At 41.0% G+C, this 21,295-nt stretch overlaps 1 protein-coding gene across 4 annotated transcripts in view; it reads left to right on the top strand.

The window, feature by feature from the left end:
* The window catches only part of LOC110513667 (dedicator of cytokinesis protein 1), a 636,864-nt gene that overhangs the window by 197,581 nt on the left and 417,988 nt on the right, over positions 1–21,295 (top strand). For all 4 annotated transcript variants that reach the window (XM_090228873.1, XM_090228870.1, XM_090228871.1 and 1 more), the window contains exons 23-24: positions 237–345; positions 5,518–5,588. In XM_090228873.1, the coding sequence (XP_090084999.1) occupies positions 237–345; positions 5,518–5,588 (180 nt within the window). The remainder of the gene's footprint in view (positions 1–236; positions 346–5,517; positions 5,589–21,295) is intronic.

Below are 21,295 nucleotides of genomic sequence, written 5' to 3'. Positions count from 1 at the left end.
CTCTCCCTCCATCCATCTCTCCTCTCCCTCCATCCATCTCTCTTCTCTCCCCATCCATCTCTCCTCTCTCTCCATCCATCTCTCCTCTCTCTCCATCCATCTCTCCTCTTCTCCCTCCTAACTCCCTCCGTCCATCCATACATCTCTCCACTTCCTCCCTCCCTCCCTCCATCCATCTCTCCTCTTCTCCCTCCTAACTCCCTCCGTCCGTCCATCCGTCTCTCCTCTCTCCCCAGACTGTATGAGAACAAAGGAGAAGCAGACTTCATGGAGTCCTTGAGGAATCTCTTCACTTCCTTCAATGACATGATGAACATCAACTCTGAGAACACAGGCATGGTGAAGGTAGGACATCAATCATATAGTCTGGCTCTGCTTCAGAGTGATGCCTTTTGTGTTTCCATGGTATTCTATGCATTCTGTCTCCCTGTGTATATCAGTCTCTAGTTCCCATCTCATGTCCACTATGTGTCTATAGTAGAGGTTGACCAATTAGGATTTTTCAACACCAATACCGATTTATTGGAGGACCAAAAAAAAGCAGATACCGATTAATTGGCCTAATATTTTTTATTTATTTTTTAAATATATATATTTGTAATAATGACAATTACAATAATACTGAATGAACAACGAACACTTTTATTTTAACCTAATATAATACATAAATAAAATCTATTTAGTCTCAAATAAATAATGAAACATGTTCAATTTGGCTTACATAATGCAAAAACAAAGTGTTGGAGAAGAAAGTAAAAGTGCAATATGTGCCATGTAAGAAAGCTAACGTTTAAGTTCCTTGCTCAGAACATGAGAACATATGAAAGCTGGTGGTTCCTTTTAACATGAGTCTTCAATATTCCCAGGTAAGAAGTTTCAGGTTGTAGTTATTATAGGAATTATAGGACTTATTTCTCTCTATACCATTTGTATGTTGTATGTCATAGACCTTTGACTATTGGATGTTCTAATAGGCACTTTAGTATTGCCAGCCTAATCTCAGGAGTTGATAGGGTTGAAGTCATAACAGCTCTGTGCATCAAGCATTGCTAAAAGCTGCTGGCAAATGCAGAAAAGTTTGAATGAATGCTTACGAGCCTGCTGCTGCCTCAGTCAGACTGCTCTATCAAATCATAGACTTAATTATAACATAATGACACAGAAATACGAGCCTTAGGTCATTAATATGGTCAATTTCCAGAAACTATCAGTTTTGAAAACAAATCGTTTATTCTTTCAGTGAAATACGGAACCGTTCCGTATTTTATCTAACGGGTGGCATCCCTAAGTCTAAATATTCCTGTTACATTGCACAACCTTCAATGTTATGTCATAATTACGTAAAATTCTGGCAAATTAGTTGGCGACGAGCCAGGCGGCCCAAACTGTTGCATATACACTGACTCTGTGTGCAACGAGCCAGGTGGCCCAAACTGCTGCATATACCCTGACTCTGCGTGCAACGAGCCAGACGGCCCAAACTGTTGCATATACACTGACTCTGTGTGCAACAAGCCAGGTGGCCCAAACTGCTGCATATACCCTGACTCTGTGTGCAACGAGCCAGACGGCCCAAACTGTTGCATATACACTGACTCTGTGTGCAACGAGCCAGGTGGCCCAAACTGCTGCATATACCCTGACTCTGTGTGCAACGAGCCAGACGGCCCAAACTGTTGCATATACACTGACTCTGTGTGCAACGAGCCAGGTGGCCCAAACTGCTGCATATACCCTGACTCTGCGTGCGATGAACGCAAGAGAAGTGACACAACTTCACCTGGTTAATGTTGCCTGCTAACCTGGATTTCTTTGAACTAAATATACAGGTTTAAACATATATACGTCTGTGTATTGATTTTAAGATGTTTATGGTTGGGTACATTCGTTCAACGGTTGTACTTTTTTCGCGAATGCGTTTTTGTAAAAAATCATCCCCCGTTTGGCGAAGTTGAAGTAGGCTGTGATTCGAGGATAAATTAACAGGCACCGCATTGATTATATGCAACGCTGGACAAGCTGGTTAACCTCGTAATATCATCAACCACTAGTTAACTAGTGATTATGTGAATATTGATTGTTTTTTATAAGATGGAAGTTTAGTGCTAGCTAGCAATTTACCTTGGCTCCTTGCTGCACTCGCGTAACAGGTGGTCAGCAGTTTCCTCGTGGAACGCAATGTAATCGGCCATAATCGGCATCCAAAAAGGCTGATTACTGATTGAAATCGTCCCTAATTAATTGGTCAATATGTATCATGCTCTCCTAGGAGTAAAGGACAATATACAGAGCCAGTCAAAAGTTTGGACCCATCTACTCATTCAAGGGTTTTTCTATATTTTTGTAGAACAATGTAGAATAATAGTGAAGACATCAAAACTATGAAATAGCACACATGGAATCATGCAGTAACTAAAAAAAGTGTTAAAACAAAAATATTTTTTGAATTTTGATTCTTCGAAGTAGCCTCCCTTTGCTTTGATGACAGCTTTGCACACTCTTGGCATTCTCTCAACCAGCTTCATGAGGAATGCTTTTCCAACAGTCTTGAAGGAGTTGCCACATATGCTGAGCACTTGTTGACTGCTTTTCCTTCACTCTGCGGTCCAACTCATCCCAAACCATCTCAATTGAGTTGAGGTCGGGTGATTGTGGAGGCCAGGTCATCTGATGCAGCACTCCATCACTCTCCTTCTTGGTCAAATAGCCCTTACACAGCCTGGAGGAGTGTTGGGTCATTGTCCTGTTGAAAAAAACGTATTATAGTCCCACTGAGCCCAAACCTAATGTGTTGGCGTATCGCTGCAGAATGCTGTGGTAGCCGTGCTGGATAAGTGTGTCTTGAATTCAAAATAAGTCACAGACCCTGTCACCAACCAGGCACCATCACACCTCCTCCTCCATGCTTCACGGTGGGAACCACACATGCTGAGATCATCCATTCACCTACTCTGCATCTCACAAAGACACAGCGGTTGGAACCAAAAAATCTCACATTTTGACTCATCAGACCGAAGGGCAGATTTCCACCAGTCTAATTGCTCATGTTTCTTGGCCCAAGCAAGTCTCTTCTTATTATTGGTGTCCTTTAGTAGTGGTTTCTTTGCAGAACCATGAAGGTCTGATTCAAGCAGTCTCTGAACAGTTGATGTGTGTCTGTAACTTGAACACTGTGAATTATTAATTTGGGCTGCAATCTAAGGTGCTCTAATGAACTTCTCCCCTGCAGCAGAGGTAACTCTGGGTCTTCCATTCAGCAAAGCTGTCATCAAGGCAAAGGGTGGCTATTTGAAGAATTTGAAATATAAAATATATTTTGATTTAACACTTTTTTTTGTTGTTGCTTACTACTGTACATGATTCCATATGTGTTATTTCATAGTTTTTATGTTTTCACTTATTATTCTACAATGCCAAAAAAAAAAAAACCTGGAATAAGTAGGTGTGTCCAAACGTGTGACTGGGACTGTATCTCTTCTTGTTGTCTGTGTGTTGTTCCCCTCTGTGTTCATTGTCTTTCTGAATAGATCTCTCCATGTGCCTCCCTCCCCTCTGTGTTCATATGTATTTCTTCTGCAACTGTTATCTATGTCTGTGTTCTCTCTCTGACCTGTTCTGTGTCCCGACACATCTCTCTCGCTCTCTCTTGTGCTCTCTATCACACTCTCTCTCTTGTGCTCTCTCTTGTGCTCTCTCTCACACTCTCTCTCTTGCGCTCTCTGACCTGTTCTGTGTCCCGGGGCATCTATCTCTCTCTGACCTGGCCTGTTCTGTGTCCCGGGGCATCTCTGCGTTCCTCCTCTTTAGCTCCTCCTCAAGGTATTTTCTGATCCCTCCCTCCCTCCCTCCCTCCCTCCCTCCCTCCCTCCCTCCCTCCCCTCCCTACCGTTAGACTGTTAATCCTCTTCAACAGTGGCCATGTCCCCAATGGTACCTTATTTCCTCTTTGCTTATGGGCCCCGGTCAAAAGTATAGCACTATGGTCATTGGTACATAATGACTGATGGCTCTAGACAAGCATAATGACTGATGCCTCTAGACAAGCATAATGACTGATGCCTCTAGACAAGCATAATGACTGATGACTCTAGACAAGCATAATGACTGATGCCTCTAGACAAGCATAATGACTGATGCCTCTAGACAAGCATAATGACTGATGACTCTAGACAAGCATAATGACTCTAGACAAGCATAATGACTGATGGCTCTAGACAAGCATAATGACTGATGCCTCTAGACAAGCATAATGACTGATGCCTCTAGACAAGCATAATGACTGATGACTAGACAAGCATAATGACTGATGCCTCTAGACAAGCATAATGACTGATGCCTCTAGACAAGCATAATGACTGATGACTCTAGACAAGCATAATGACTCTAGACAAGCATAATGACTGATGCCTCTAGACAAGCATAATGACTGATGCCTCTAGACAAGCATAATGACTGATGACTCTAGACAAGCATAATGACTGATGGCTCTAGACAAGCCTAATGACTGATGACTCTAGACAAGCATAACGACTGATGGCTCTAGACAAGCCTAATGACTGATGACTCTAGACAAGCATAACGACTGATGGCTCTAGACAAGCATAATGACTGATGGCTCTAGACAAGCATAATGACTGATGCCTCTAGACAAGCATAATGACTCTAGACAAGCGTAATGACTGATGGCTCTAGACAAGCATAATGACTGATGACTCTAGACAAGCATAATGACTGATGCCTCTAGACAAGCATAATGACTGATGACTAGACAAGCATAATGACCTATGACTCTAGACAAGCATAACGACTGATGGCTCTAGACAAGCCTAATGACTGATGACTCTAGACAAGCATAATGACTCTAGACAAGCATAATGACTGATGCCTCTAGACAAGCATAATGACTGATGCCTCTAGACAAGCATAATGACTGATGCCTCTAGACAAGCATAATGACTGATGACTAGACAAGCATAATGACCTATGACTCTAGACAAGCATAACGACTGATGGCTCTAGACAAGCATAATGACTGATGCCTCTAGACAAGCATAATGACTCTAGACAAGCATAATGACTGATGCCTCTAGACAAGCATAATGACTGATGCCTCTAGACAAGCATAATGACTGATGCCTCTAGACAAGCATAATGACTGATGCCTCTAGACAAGCATAATGACTGATGCCTCTAGACAAGCATAATGACTGATGACTAGACAAGCATAATGACCTATGACTCTAGACAAGCATAACGACTGATGGCTCTAGACAAGCCTAATGACTGATGACTCTAGACAAGCATAACGACTGATGGCTCTAGACAAGCATAATGACTCTAGACAAGCATAATGACTGATGACTCTAGACAAGCGTAACGACACATCCTGTCATACAAAATATTGTGATATTGTAGTTAACATTCAACATTCTAGTGAGGGCCAGGGTTGTTACCCAGTTGGTCATCTAATCACCTTTAAGATCAGGGATAATCCTAATCGTTTTTTGTTTTGTCCAGGGTGCAGCGTTGAGATATGTCCCCACCATCGTGAACGACGTCAAACTGGTCTTCGATCCCAAGGAGCTCAGGTGGGTTTTCATCAGGGAAACTGCTGTTCCGTGGTGAATGTTTTAACACATCTGGTTATGTACACTGTACACTATACTATACATTATCTGTGACTCCTGTTAGACTATACTGTAATGTCATTATCTATGTTTTAACACATCTGGTTATGTACACTATACACTCATGCTTTCACACTGTATATAACACACTTCTACAAGGCCATAACAGAGATGAGATTTACTTCTTATTCCCTCCACTGGCTGGGACTCCTGTTAGACTATACTGTAATGTCATTATCTGTGACTCCTGAATACTGTAGTATCATTATCTGTGACTCCTGTTAGACAATACTGTAATGTCATTATCTGTGAATCCTGAATACTGTAGTCATTATCTGTGACTCCTGTTCGACTGTACTGTGGTGTCATTATCTGTGACTCCTGAATACTGTAGTCATTATCTGTGACTCCTGTTCGACTGTACTGTAGTGTCATTTTCTGTGACTCCTGAATACTGTAGTCATTATCTATGACTCCTGTTCGACTGTACTGTGGTGTCATTATCTGTGACTCATGTATACTGTATTGTCATTATCTGTGACTCCTGAATACTGTAGTCATTATCTGTGACTCCTCTTCGACTGTACTGTAGTGTCATTTTCTGTGACTCCTGTATACTGTATTGTCATTATCTGTGACTCCTGAATACTGTAGTCATTATCTGTGACTCCTGTTCGACTGTACTGTGGTGTCATTATCTGTAACTCCTGAATACTGTAGTATCATTATCTGTGACTCCTGAATACTGTAATGCCATTATCTGTAACTCCTGAATACTGTAATGTCATTATCTGTGACTCATGAATACTGTAATGTCATTATCTCTGACTCCTGAATACTGTAGTGTCATTATATGTGACTCCTGAATACTGTAGTATCATTATCTGTGACTCCTGTTAGACTATACTGTAATGTCATTATCTGTGACTCCTGACTACTGTAATGCCATTATCTGTAACTCCTGAATACTGTAGTGTCATTATCTGTGACTCCTGAATACTGTAATGTCATTATCTGTGACTCCTGAATACTGTAATGCCATTATCTGTGACTCCTGAATAATGTAATGTCATTATCTCTGACTCCTGAATACTGTAGTGTCATTATCTGTGACTCCTGAATACTGTAGTGTCATTATCTGTGACTCTTGAATACTGTAGTGGCATTATCTGTGACTCCTGAATACTGTAATGTCATTATCTGTGACTCCTGAATACTGTAGAGTCATTATCTGTGACTCCTGCTAGACTATACTGTAATGGCCTTATCTGTGACTCCTGAATACTGTAGTGGCATTATCTGTGACTCCTGAATACTGTAATGTCATTATCTGTGACTCCTGAATACTGTAGTGTCATTATCTGTGACTCCTGAATACTGTAGAGTCATTATCTGTGACTCCTGCTAGACTATACTGTAATGGCCTTATCTGTGACTCCTGAATACTGTAATGCCATTATCCGTGACTCCTGAATACTGTAGTGTCATTATCTGTGACTCCTGAATACTGTAGTGGCATTATCTGTGACTCCTGAATACTGTAATGTCATTATCTGTGACTCCTGAATACTGTAATGTCATTATCTGTGACTCCTGAATACTGTAGTGTCATTATCTGTGACTCCTGCTAGACTATACTGTAATGTCCTTATCTGTGACTCCTGAATACTGTAGTGTCATTATCTGTGTCTCCTGAATACTGTAGTATCATTATCTTTGACTCCTGAATACTGTAGTGTCATTATCTGTGACTCCTGCTAGACTATACTGTAATGGCCTTATCTGTGACTCCTGAATACTGTAGTGGCATTATCTGTGACTCCTGAATACTGTAATGTCATTATCTGTGACTCCTGAATACTGTAGTGTCATTATCTGTGACTCCTGAATACTGTAGAGTCATTATCTGTGACTCCTGCTAGACTATACTGTAATGGCCTTATCTGTGACTCCTGAATACTGTAATGCCATTATCCGTGACTCCTGAATACTGTAGTGTCATTATCTGTGACTCCTGAATACTGTAGTGGCATTATCTGTGACTCCTGAATACTGTAATGTCATTATCTGTGACTCCTGAATACTGTAATGTCATTATCTGTGACTCCTGAATACTGTAGTGTCATTATCTGTGACTCCTGCTAGACTATACTGTAATGTCCTTATCTGTGACTCCTGAATACTGTAGTGTCATTATCTGTGTCTCCTGAATACTGTAGTATCATTATCTTTGACTCCTGAATACTGTAGTGTCATTATCTGTGACTCCTGAATACTGTAGTGTCATTATCTGTCACTCCTGTTCGACTATACTGTAATGTCATTATCTGTGACTCCTGAATACTGTAATGTCATTATCTGTGACTCCTGTTCCACTGTACTGTAGTGTCATTTTCTGTGACTCCTGTATACTGTATTGTCATTATCTGTGACTCCTGAATACTGTAGTCATTATCTGTGACTCCTGTTCGACTGTACTGTGGTGTCATTATCTGTGACTCCTGAATACTGTAGTCATTATCTGTGACTCCTGTTCGACTGTACTGTAGTGTCATTTTCTGTGACTCCTGAATACTGTAGTCATTCTCTATGACTCCTGTTCGACTGTACTGTGGTGTCATTATCTGTGACTCATGTATACTGTATTGTCATTATCTGTGACTCCTGAATACTGTAGTCATTATCTGTGACTCCTGTTCGACTGTACTGTGGTGTCATTATCTGTGACTCCTGAATACTGTAGTCATTATCTGTGACTCCTGTTCGACTGTACTGTAGTGTCATTATCTGTGACTCCTGAATACTGTAGTCATTATCTGTGACTCCTTTTTCGACTGTACTGTAGTGTCATTTTCTGTGACTCCTGAATACTGTAGTCATTCTCTGTGACTCCTGTTCGACTGTACTGTGGTGTCATTATCTGTGACTCATGTATACTGTATTGTCATTATCTGTGACTCCTGAATACTGTAGTCATTATCTGTGACTCCTCTTCGACTGTACTGTAGTGTCATTTTCTGTGACTCCTGTATACTGTATTGTCATTATCTATGACTCCTGTTCGACTGTACTGTGGTGTCATTATCTGTGACTCCTGAATACTGTAGTCATTATCTGTGACTCCTGTTCGACTGTACTGTAGTGTCATTATTTGTGACTCCTGAATACTGTAGTCATTCTCTGTGACTCCTGTTCGACTGTACTGTGGTGTCATTATCTGTGACTCATATATACTTTATTATCATTATCTGTAACTCCTGAATACTGTAGTCATTATCTGTGACTCGTGTTCGACTGTGCTGTAGTGTCATTATCTGTGACTCGTGTTCGACTGTGCTGTAGTGTCATTATCTGTGACTCGTGTTCGACTGTGCTGTAGTGTCATTATCTGTGACTCGTGTTCGACTGTGCTGTAGTGTCATTATCTGTACATGTAAGGATGCCCGAAGCTAAGGAAGAGGTGCAGGAGTGAATCTGAAAAAGCTGTAAGTTACAAAGTCAATCTAAGAAATCTAAGACACGTGTAAATGATTTGACTGATTAAGGTAAAGCGCTCTGACATGGAAGAGAGAGACTAAAGAGCCTTGCTCAATGGGTTTGTCTTTTGTCTTTGAAATTACATTCCGTGTTTTAGAGATTGTCTCCCCTTTATTTTTTTGGGGGGGGGGCGATTACCTTTAACAATTGGTTTGGATTAAAGAACGGATTTGATATTGTGGCTTGTGCAGTGTGAGTGGTCACACCTCGTTATCCTCGAGCTACTTACCTTTAGGCTATGTGCTTCTCACACACACACGCACGCACGCACGCACGCACGCACACCACTTAACATTCACCAGCTGTACCATGTGGGTTGGTTATATATAGTCCCGGTTGCCGTGGGAACGTGAAACTGCTGCTTCACCAACAGTGCAGTGGTTAATCTGACCTGCCATGAATGTTATATCATTGTATTGTATTGATTTAATTTGACAAAATAACATTTTAATTAGAAAAGCTTTTATAAAGGTGCACATCAAGGTTTTGGCAATATATCAATGTATCACTAGATCAATATATCAATGTATCACTAGATCAATATATCAATGTATCACTAGATCAATATATCAATGTATCACTAGATCAATATATCAATGTATCACTAGATCACTAGATCAATGTATCACTAGATCAATATATCAATGTATCACTAGATCAATGTATCACTAGATCAATATATCACTGGATCACTGGATCACTGGATTAATAGATTAATAGGACCCTAGATTAATAGGACCCTAGATTAATAGGACACTAGATAAATAGGACCCTATATTAATAGGGCACTAGATTAATAGGACACTAGATTAATAGGACACTAGATTAATAGGACACTAGATTAATAGATCACTAGATTAATAGGACACGAGATTAATAGGACACGAGATTAATAGATCACTAGATTAATAGGACACTAGATTAATAGATCACTGTACACTAGATTAATAGATCACTAGGACACTATATCAATAGATCACTGGATCACTAGATGAATAGGACACTAGATTAATAGGACACTAGATTAATAGGACACTAGATTAATAGGACACTAGATTAATAGGACACTAGATTAATAGGACACGAGATTAATAGGACACTAGATTAATAGGACACTAGATTAATAGGACACTAGATTAATAGGACACTAGATTAATAGGACACTAGATTAATAGGACACTAGATTAATAGGACACGAGATTAATAGGACACTAGATTAATAGATCACTAGATTAATAGATCACTAGATTAATATATCACTAGATTAATATATCACTAGATTAATAGATCACTAGATTAATAGATCACTAGATTAATATATCACTAGATTAATATATCACTAGATTAATAGATCACTAGATTAATAGATCACTAGATTAATATATCACTAGATTAATAGATCACTAGATTAATATATCACTAGATTAATATATCACTAGATTAATATATCACTAGATTAATATATCACTAGATTAATATATCACTAGATTAATATATCACTAGATTAATATATCACTAGATTAATATATCACTAGATTAATATATCACTAGATTAATAGATCACTAGATTAATAGATCACTAGATTAATAGATCACTAGATTAATAGATCACTAGATTAATAGATCACTAGATTAATAGATCACTAGATTAATATATCACTAGATTAATATATCACTAGATTAATATATCACTAGATTAATATATCACTAGATTAATATATCACTAGATTAATATATCACTAGATTAATATATCACTAGATTAATATATCACTAGATTAATAGATCACTAGATTAATATATCACTAGATTAATAGATCACTAGATTAATATATCACTAGATTAATATATCACTAGATTAATATATCACTAGATTAATAGATCACTAGATTAATAGATCACTAGATTAATAGATCACTAGATTAATAGATCACTAGATTAATAGATCACTAGATTAATATATCACTAGATTAATATATCACTAGATTAATATATCACTAGATTAATATATCACTAGATTAATATATCACTAGATTAATATATCACTAGATTAATATATCACTAGATTAATAGATCACTAGATTAATAGATCACTAGATTAATATATCACTAGATTAATAGATCACTAGATTAATATATCACTAGATTAATATATCACTAGATCAATATATCACTAGATCAATATATCACTAGATTAATATATCACTAGATTAATATATCACTAGATCAATATATCACTAGATTAATATATCACTAGATTAATATATCACTAGATTAATAGATCACTAGATTAATAGATCACTAGATTAATAGATCACTAGATTAATAGATCACTAGATTAATAGATCACTAAATTAATAGATCACTAGGACACTAGACTAATAGATCACTAGATTAATAGATCACTCAATTAATAGATCACTAGGACGCTAGAATAATAGATCACTAGGACACTAGATTAATAGATCACTAGATTAATAGATCACTAGGACGCTAGAATAATAGATCACTAGGACACTAGATTAATAGATCACTAGATTAATAGATCACTAGATCACTAGGACACTAGATTAATAGATCACTAGAACACTAGATTAATATATCACTAAATTAATAGATCACTAGGACACTAGACTAATAGATCACTAGATTAATAGATCACTCAATTAATAGATCACTAGGACGCTAGAATAATAGATCACTAGGACACTAGATTAATAGATCACTAGATTAATAGATCACTAGGACGCTAGAATAATAGATCACTAGGACACTAGATTAATATATCACTAAATTAATAGATCACTAGGACACTAGACTAATAGATCACTAGATTAATAGATCACTAGAACACTAGATTAATATATCACTAAATTAATAGATCACTAGGACACTAGACTAATAGATCACTAGATTAATAGATCACTCAATTAATAGATCACTAGGACGCTAGAATAATAGATCACTAGGACACTAGATTAATAGATCACTAGATTAATAGATCACTAGGACGCTAGAATAATAGATCACTAGATTAATAGATCACTAGGACGCTAGAATAATAGATCACTAGATTAATAGATCACTAGGACGCTAGAATAATAGATCACTAGATTAATAGATCACTAGGACGCTAGAATAATAGATCACTAGATTAATAGATCACTAGGACGCTAGAATAATAGATCACTAGATTAATAGATCACTAGGACGCTAGAATAATAGATCACTAGATTAATAGATCACTAGGACGCTAGAATAATAGATCACTAGATTAATAGATCACTAGGACGCTAGAATAATAGATCACTAGGACGCTAGAATAATAGATCACTAGGACGCTAGATTAATAGATCACTAGGACGCTAGAATAATAGATCACTAGGACACTAGATTAATAGATCACTAGATTAATAGATCACTAGGACGCTAGAATAATAGATCACTAGGACACTAGATTAATAGATCACTAGATTAATAGATCACTAGATTAATAGGACACTAGATTAATAGATCGCTAGATTAATAGGACACTAGATTAATAGATCACTAGATTATGAGATCACTAGATTATGAGATCACTAGATTAATAGATCGCTAGATTATGAAATCACTAGATTACTAGATCACTAGAACACAATATTAATAGATCACTAGATTAATAGATCACTCGATTCTTAGATTAATAGATTACTAGATTCATAGATCAATAGATTAATAGATCACTAGGACACTGGATTCTTAGATTAATATATCACTAGATTAATAGATCACTAGATTAATAGATCACTAGGACAATAGATTAATAGATCACTAAATTAATAGATGACTAGATGAATAGATCACTAGATGAATAGATCACTAGATGAATAGATCACTAGATGAATAGATCACTAGGACACTAGATTAATAGATCACTAGGACACTAGATGAATAGATCACTAGGACACTAGATGAATAGATCACTAGGACACTAGATTAATAGATCACTAGGACACTAGATGAATAGATCTCTAGGACACTAGATTAATAGATCACTAGGACACTAGATGAATAGATCGCTAGGACACTAGATGAATAGATTGCTAGGACACTAGATGAATAGATCACTAGGACACTAGATTAATAGATCACTAGGGCACTAGATTAATAGATCACTAGGACACTAGATTAATAGATTACTAGGACACTAGATGAATAGATCACTAGGACACTAGATGAATAGATCACTAGGACACTAGGTGAATAGATCATTAGGACACTAGATGAATAGATCACTAGGACACTAGATGAATAGATCACCAGGACACTAGATGAATACATCACTAGGACACTAGATGAATAGATCACTAGATTAATAGATCACTAGATGAATAGATCACTAGATTAATAGATCACTAGATTAATAGATCACTAGATCACTAGATCACTAGATTACTAGATTACTAGATTACTAGATCACTAGATTACTAGATCACTGATTAATAGATCACTAGATTAATAGATCACTAGATCACTAGATCACTAGATTACTAGATTACTAGATTAATAGATCACTAAATTAATAGATCACTAGATTAATAGATCACTAGATTAATAGATCACTAGATTAATAGATCACTAGATTAATAGATCACTAGATGAATAGATCACTAGATTAATGGATCACTAGATTAATCGATTACTAGATTAATAGATTACTAGGACACTAGATTTAATAGATCACTAGGACACTAGATGAATAGATCACTAGGACACTAGATGAATAGATCACTAGGACACTAGATGAATAGATCACTAGGACACTAGATGAATAGATCACTAGGACACTAGAATAATAGATCACTAGGACACTAGATGAATAGATCACTAGGACACTAGATGAATAGATCACTAGGACACTAGATGAATAGATCACTAGGACACTAGATGAATAGATCACTGGGACACTAGAATAATAGATCACTAGGACACTAGATGAATAGATCGCTAGGACACTAGATTAATAGATTGCTAGGACACTAGATGAATAGATCACTAGGACACTAGATTAATAGATCACTAGGGCACTAGATGAATAGATCACTAGGACACTAGATGAATAGATCACTAGGACACTAGATGAATAGATCACTAGGACACTAGATTTAATAGATCACTAGGACACTAGATGAATAGATCACTAGATGAATAGATCACTAGGACACTAGATGAATAGATCACCAGGACACTAGATGAATAGATCACTAGGACACTAGATGAATAGATCACTAGATGAATACATCACTAGGACACTAGATGAATAGATCACTAGGACACTAGATGAATAGATCACTAGGACACTAGATGAATACATCACTAGGACACTAGATGAATAGATCACTAGGACACTAGATGAAAACATCATTAGGACACTAGATGAATAGAGCACTAGGACACTAGATGAATACATCACTAGGACACTAGATGAATACATCACTAGGACACTAGATGAATAGATCACTAGGACACTAGATGAATAGATCACTAGGACACTAGATTTAATAGATCACTAGGACACTAGATGAATCGATCACCAGGACACTAGATGAATGGATCACTAGGACACTAGATGAATACATCATTAGGACACTAGATGAATAGAGCACTAGGACACTAGATGAATACATCACTAGGACACTAGATGAATAGATCACTAGGACACTAGATGAATAGATCACTAGGACACTAGATGAATAGATCACTAGGACACTAGATGAATAGATCACTAGGACACTAGATGAATAGATCACTAGGACACTAGATGAATAGATCACTAGGACACTAGATGAATAGATCACTAGGACACTAGATGAATAGATCACTAGGACACTAGATGAATAAATCACTAGGACACTAGATGAATACATCACTAGGACACTAGATTTAATAGATCACTAGGACACTAGATGAATCGATCACCAGGACACTAGATGAATAGATCACTAGGACACTAGATGAATAGATCACTAGGACACTAGATGAATAGATCACTAGGACACTCCAGTTTTACAGACTAGCTGATGTAATATTGTAACATAAGGGTCTGTGTTTGTTATACATCCATGGATTTAGTTTGAAGCGTCTACCTGAGATGTTCGTCCTTATTCACTAGCGTCCTGTTCTACATTCATGAAGCTGAGCTGTTCAACTGCTCACGCAGAACAAATTCTAGCCTACGTTGACTGAATGTTAAACATGATGTTCTGACGTTATACATGCAGAACTGTGGCTGGGCCCAAATTGGGTCCTGAGCAAATTACTGCACTACAGAGTGAACAGGGTGCCTGCTGTACTGTACTACAGAGGGAATAGGGTGCCTGCTGTACTGCACTACATAGGGAATAGGGTGCCTGCTGTACTGCACTACAGAGGGAACAGGGTGCCTGCTGTACTGCACTACAGAGTGAACAGGGTGCCTGCTGTACTGCACTACATAGGGAATAGGGTGCATGCTGTACTGCACTACAGAGTGAACAGGGTGCCTGCTGTACTGCACTACATAGGGAATAGGGTGCCTGCTGTACTGCACTACAGAGGGAATATGGTGCCTGCTGTACTGCACTACATAGGGAATATGGTGCCTGCTGTACTGCACTACAGAGGGAATAGGGTGCCTGCTGTACTGCACTACAGAGGGAATAGGGTGCCTGCTGTACTGCACTACAGATGGAATATGGTGCCTGCTGTACTGCACTACAGAGGGAATATGGTGCCTGCTGTACTGCACTACAGAGGGAATAGGGTGCCTGCTGTACTGCACTACAGAGGGAATATGGTGCCTGCTGTACTGCACTACAGAGGGAATAGGGTGCCTGCTGTACTGCACTACAGAGGGAATATGGTGCCTGCTGTACTGCACTACAGAGGGAATATGGTGCCTGCTGTACTGCACTACATAGGGAATAGGGTGCCTGCTGTACTGCACTACAGAGGGAATAGGGTGCCTGCTGTACTGCACTACAGAGGGAATAGGGTGCCTGCTGTACTGCACTACATAGGGAATAGGGTGCCTGCTGTACTGCACTACAGAGGGAATAGGGTGCCTGCTGTACTGCACTACAGAGGGAATAGGGTGCCTGCTGTACTGCACTACAGAGGGAATAGGGTGCCTGCTGTACTGCACTACAGAGGGGATATGGTGCCTGCTGTACTGCACTACAGAGGGAATAGGGTGCCTGCTGTACTGCACTACAGAGGGAATAGGGTGCCTGCTGTACTGCACTACATAGGGAATAGGGTGCCTGCTGTACTGCACTACAGAGGGAATAGGGTGCCTGCTGTACTGCACTACAGAGGGAATAGGGTGCCTGCTGTACTGCACTACAGAGGGAATAGGGTGCCTGCTGTACTGCACTACAGAGGGAATAGGGTGCCTGCTGTACTGCACTACAGAGGGAATAGGGTGCCTGCTGTACTGCACTACAGAGGGAATAGGGTGCCTGCTGTACTGCACTACAGAGGGAATAGGGTGCCTGCTGTACTGCACTACAGAGGGAATAGGGTGCCCGTTGGGAAGTGTCATGTGACCAGACAGGTCTGTATTAGTGAAGGGTCATGTGACCAGACAGGTCTGTATTAGTGAAGGGTCATGTGACCAGACAGGTCTGTATTAGGGAAGGGTCATGTGACCAGACAGGTCTGTATTAGTGAAGGGTCATGTGACCAGACAGGTCTGTATTAGGGAAGGGTCATGTGACCAGACAGGTCTGTATTAGGGAAGGGTCATGTGACCAGACAGGTCTGTATTAGGGAAGGGTCATGTGACCAGACAGGTCTGTATTAGGGAAGGGTCATGTGACCAGACAGGTCTGTATTAGGGAAGGGTCATGTGACCAGACAGGTCTGTATTAGGGAAGGGTCATGTGACCAGACAGGTCTGTATTAGGGAAGGGTCATGTGACCAGACAGGTCTGTATTAGTGAAGGGTCATGTGACCAGACAGGTCTGTATTAGGGAAGGGTCATGTGACCAGACAGGTCTGTATTAGGGAAGGGTCATGTGACCAGACAGGTCTGTATTAGGGAAGGGTCATGTGACCAGACAGGTCTGTATTAGGGAAGGGTCATGTGACCAGACAGGTCTGTATTAGTGAAGTGTCATGTGACCACACAGGTCTGTATTAGTGAAGGGTCATGTGACCAGACAGGTCTGTATTAGTGAAGGGTCATGTGACCAGACAGGTCTGTATTAGTGAAGTGTCATGTGACCACACAGGTCTGTATTAGTGAAGGGTCATGTGACCAGACAGGTCTGTATTAGTGAAGGGTCATGTGACCAGACAGGTCTGTATTAGGGAACGGTCATGTGACCAGACAGGTCTGTATTAGTGAAGTGTCATGTGACCACACAGGTCTGTATTAGTGAAGGGTCATGTGACCAGACAGGTCTGTATTAGGGAAGGGTCATGTGACCAGACAGGTCTGTATTAGTGAAGGGTCATGTGACCAGACAGGTCTGTATTAGGGAAGGGTCATGTGACCAGACAGGTCTGTATTAGGGAAGTGACTTTGGGACATTGTCCTGTCTAAACTCTGTACTGGAAGGACATGACATTTTGTCCATAATGCCTTGCGGTTAAGGGTATGCTGCCCCTCTGAAACGGTCTCTACGTTTTAAAGGGCATATTCAGAGGAACACATCACCGTGGTTATTGTGCTGTTGAAAAAGCTCATCTCAATGTACAGCATTCCATAGACATCACTCTCTGACCATCTCTCCACCCAGACAGACTGGCTAGTCACTATCTGACCACCTCTCCACCCAGACAGACTGGCTAGTCACTATCTGACCACCTCTCCACCCAGACAGACTGGATATTCACTATCTGACCACCTCTCCACCCAGACAGACTGGCTAGTCACTAACTGACCACCTCTCCACCCAGACAGACTGGCTAGTCACTATCTGACCACCTCTCCACCCAGACAGACTGGCTAGTCACTATCTGACCACCTCTCCACCCAGACAGACTGGCTAGTCACTATCTGACCCACCTCTCTACCCAGACAGACTGGCTAGTCACTATCTGACCCACCTCTCTACCAGACAGACTGGCTAGTCACTATCTGACCATCTCTCCACCCAGACAGACTGGCTAGTCACTATCTGACCACCTCTCTACCCAGACAGACTGGCTAGTCACTATCTGACCCACCTCTCTACCAGACAGACTGGCTAGTCACTATCTGACCATCTCTCCACCCAGACAGACTGGCTAGTCACTATCTGACCACCTCTCTACCCAGACAGACTGGCTAGTCACTATCTGACCACCTCTCCACCCAGACAGACTGGCTAGTCACTATCTGACCATCTCTCCACCCAGACAGACTGGCTAGTCACTATCTGACCACCTCTCCACCCAGACAGACTGGCTAGTCACTATCTGACCCACCTCTCTACCAGACAGACTGGCTAGTCACTATCTGACCATCTCTCCACCCAGACAGACTGGCTAGTCACTATCTGACCACCTCTCTACCCAGACAGACTGGCTAGTCACTATCTGACCACCTCTCTACCCAGACAGACTGGCTAGTCACTATCTGACCACCTCTCTACCCAGACAGACTGGCTAGTCACTATCTGACCACCTCTCTACCCAGACAGACTGGCTAGTCACTATCTGACCACCTCTCCACCCAGACAGACTGGCTAGTCACTATCTGACCCACCTCTCCACCCAGACAGACTGGCTAGTCACTATCTGACCCACCTCTCCACCCAGACAGACTGGCTAGTCACTATCTGACCCACCTCTCCACCCAGACAGACTGGCTAGTCACTGTCTGACCACCTCTCTACCAGACAGACTGGCTAGTCACTATCTGACCACCTCTCTACCCAGACAGACTGGCTAGTCACTATCTGACCCACCTCTCTACCCAGACAGACTGGCTAGTCACTATCTGACCACCTCTCCACCCAGACAGACTGGCTAGTCACTGTCTGACCACCTCTCTACCCAGACAGACTGGCTAGTCACTATCTGACCACCTCTCTACCCAGACAGACTGGCTAGTCACTATCTGACCACCTCTCTACCAGACAGACTGGCTAGTCACTATCTGACCACCTCTTTACCCAGACAGACTGGCTAGTCACTATCTGACCACCTCTCTACCCAGACAGACTGGCTAGTCACTATCTGACCACCTCTCTACCCAGACAGACTGGCTAGTCACTGTCTGACCACCTCTCTACCCAGACAGACTGGCTAGTCACTATCTGACCACCTCTCTACCCAGACAGACTGGCTAGTCACTATCTGACCACCTCTCTACGCAGACAGACTGGCTAGTCACTATCTGACCACCTCTCCACCCAGACAGACTGGCTAGTCACTATCTGACCACCTCGCTACCCAGACAGACTGGCAAATCACTGCTAACTGCTAACCTCATGCCTAACCTCAACCACACTGCTAACCTCATGCCTAACCTCAACCACACTGCTAATCTCATGCCTAACCTCAACCACACTGCTAACCTCATGCCTAACCTTTAGCCACACTGCTAACCTCATGCCTAACCTTTAGCCACACTGCTAACCTCATGCCTAACCTTAACCATACTGCTAACCTCATGCCTAACCTTAACCATACTGCTAACCTCATGGCTAACCTCAACCACACTGCTAACCTCATGCCTAACCTCAGCCACACTGCTAACCTCATGCCTAACCTCAACCACACTGCTAACCTCATGCCTAACCTTTAGCCACACTGCTAACCTCATGCCTAACCTCAACCACACTGCTAACCTCATGCCTAACATTTAAGCCACACTGCTGACCTCATGCCTAACCTCAACCACACTGCTAACCTCATGCCTAACATTTAGCCACACTGCTAACCTCATGCCTAACCTTTAGCCACACTGCTGACCTCATGCCTAACCTTAGCCACACTGTGGCTCATTCCAAACGTCGTAAATTGTTGGTTATCTACACGAACCCAGTCTTCACTATGAGTCATCCATACATCAATTGTCTTGTATCATTTATTTATTACTAACTAAGTAATTCACAGAAATGCATAAACAAACAAACAAGGTACATTTAATGATAGGAGAATGTGCCCCTAGTGGACTAAACCGGCATTGCGGCTTGTTAGACAAAAGGGGAGTGGGGGTCGACTAAGAAGTCACTACAAAGTGATAACTATAACAATTGAAATGCTAATCCTTTGCACATGAACGCTCACTCATTCGGGAACAATTGGAAGTAATATACATATTTACGTTCAGTGTGTCGTCTTGATCGCTGGTGAAAAGTTCATTTATTTTGTAGAATTGTCCGTCTCTCTCCCTCTCTCTCTCGGTTGTGGTTAGAGGGGATAGTTCAGAGTGATATTCCTTTTAGAATGGATGTTTCGGCGGTTGTCGTTCTTCGAGTTCAATGATACCGAATTCCTAGCTGCAGACTAGTAATTAATATCAAAGACTTGTTCTCATTCTGTTGGTATCGATAGTCTAAAAGTTTAACCACGTGGTATGGTTAAAATATTCAGCAATGGTCTTACAACCTTTGTACTCCCGTGATTAAGAGAAACATGGTCTGCAACCTTTAGCCATCTCTTAATTGAGGTAAGCTCGGTCTGCTGATAATTTCTTAAAGTTGGGTTTTATTGGGAATGGCAGAAAAGGGGCTGTCCCAGGATGTCTGACCCTAACTGGGCTCATGGGCGGTCCCAGGATGTCTGACCCTAACTGGGCTCAGGGGCGGTCCCAGGATGTCTGACCCTAACTGGGCTCAGGGGCGGTCCAGGATGTCTGTTGCTATACCCAAAGAGGCCAATGTCATGACACCTCCTTCCCTCCTCTTCTCCTCTCCTCCCTTCCTCCTCTTCTGCCCTCCTCCTCTTCTGCCCTCCTCTCCTCCCTTCCACCTCTTCTATCCTCCTCTCCTCCCTCCTCTTCTATCCTACTCTCCTCCCTCCTCTTCTATCCTACTCTCCTCCCTCCTCTTCTATCCTCCTCTCCTCCCTCATCTTCTATCCTCCTCTCCTCCCTGATCTTCTCCCTCCCTCCCTCCCTCCCTCCCTCCCTCCCTCCCTCCCTCCCTCCCTCCCTCCCTCCCTCCCTCCCTCCCT

This window comes from Oncorhynchus mykiss, unplaced genomic scaffold (assembly GCF_057628025.1).
Source record: "Oncorhynchus mykiss isolate SJ-2025 unplaced genomic scaffold, ASM5762802v1 scaffold103, whole genome shotgun sequence".
Taxonomy (NCBI): Eukaryota; Metazoa; Chordata; class Actinopteri; order Salmoniformes; family Salmonidae; genus Oncorhynchus; species Oncorhynchus mykiss.
The sequence above is the reverse complement of the archived record's forward strand: the minus strand, read 5'-3'. Positions and strand labels throughout refer to the sequence as shown.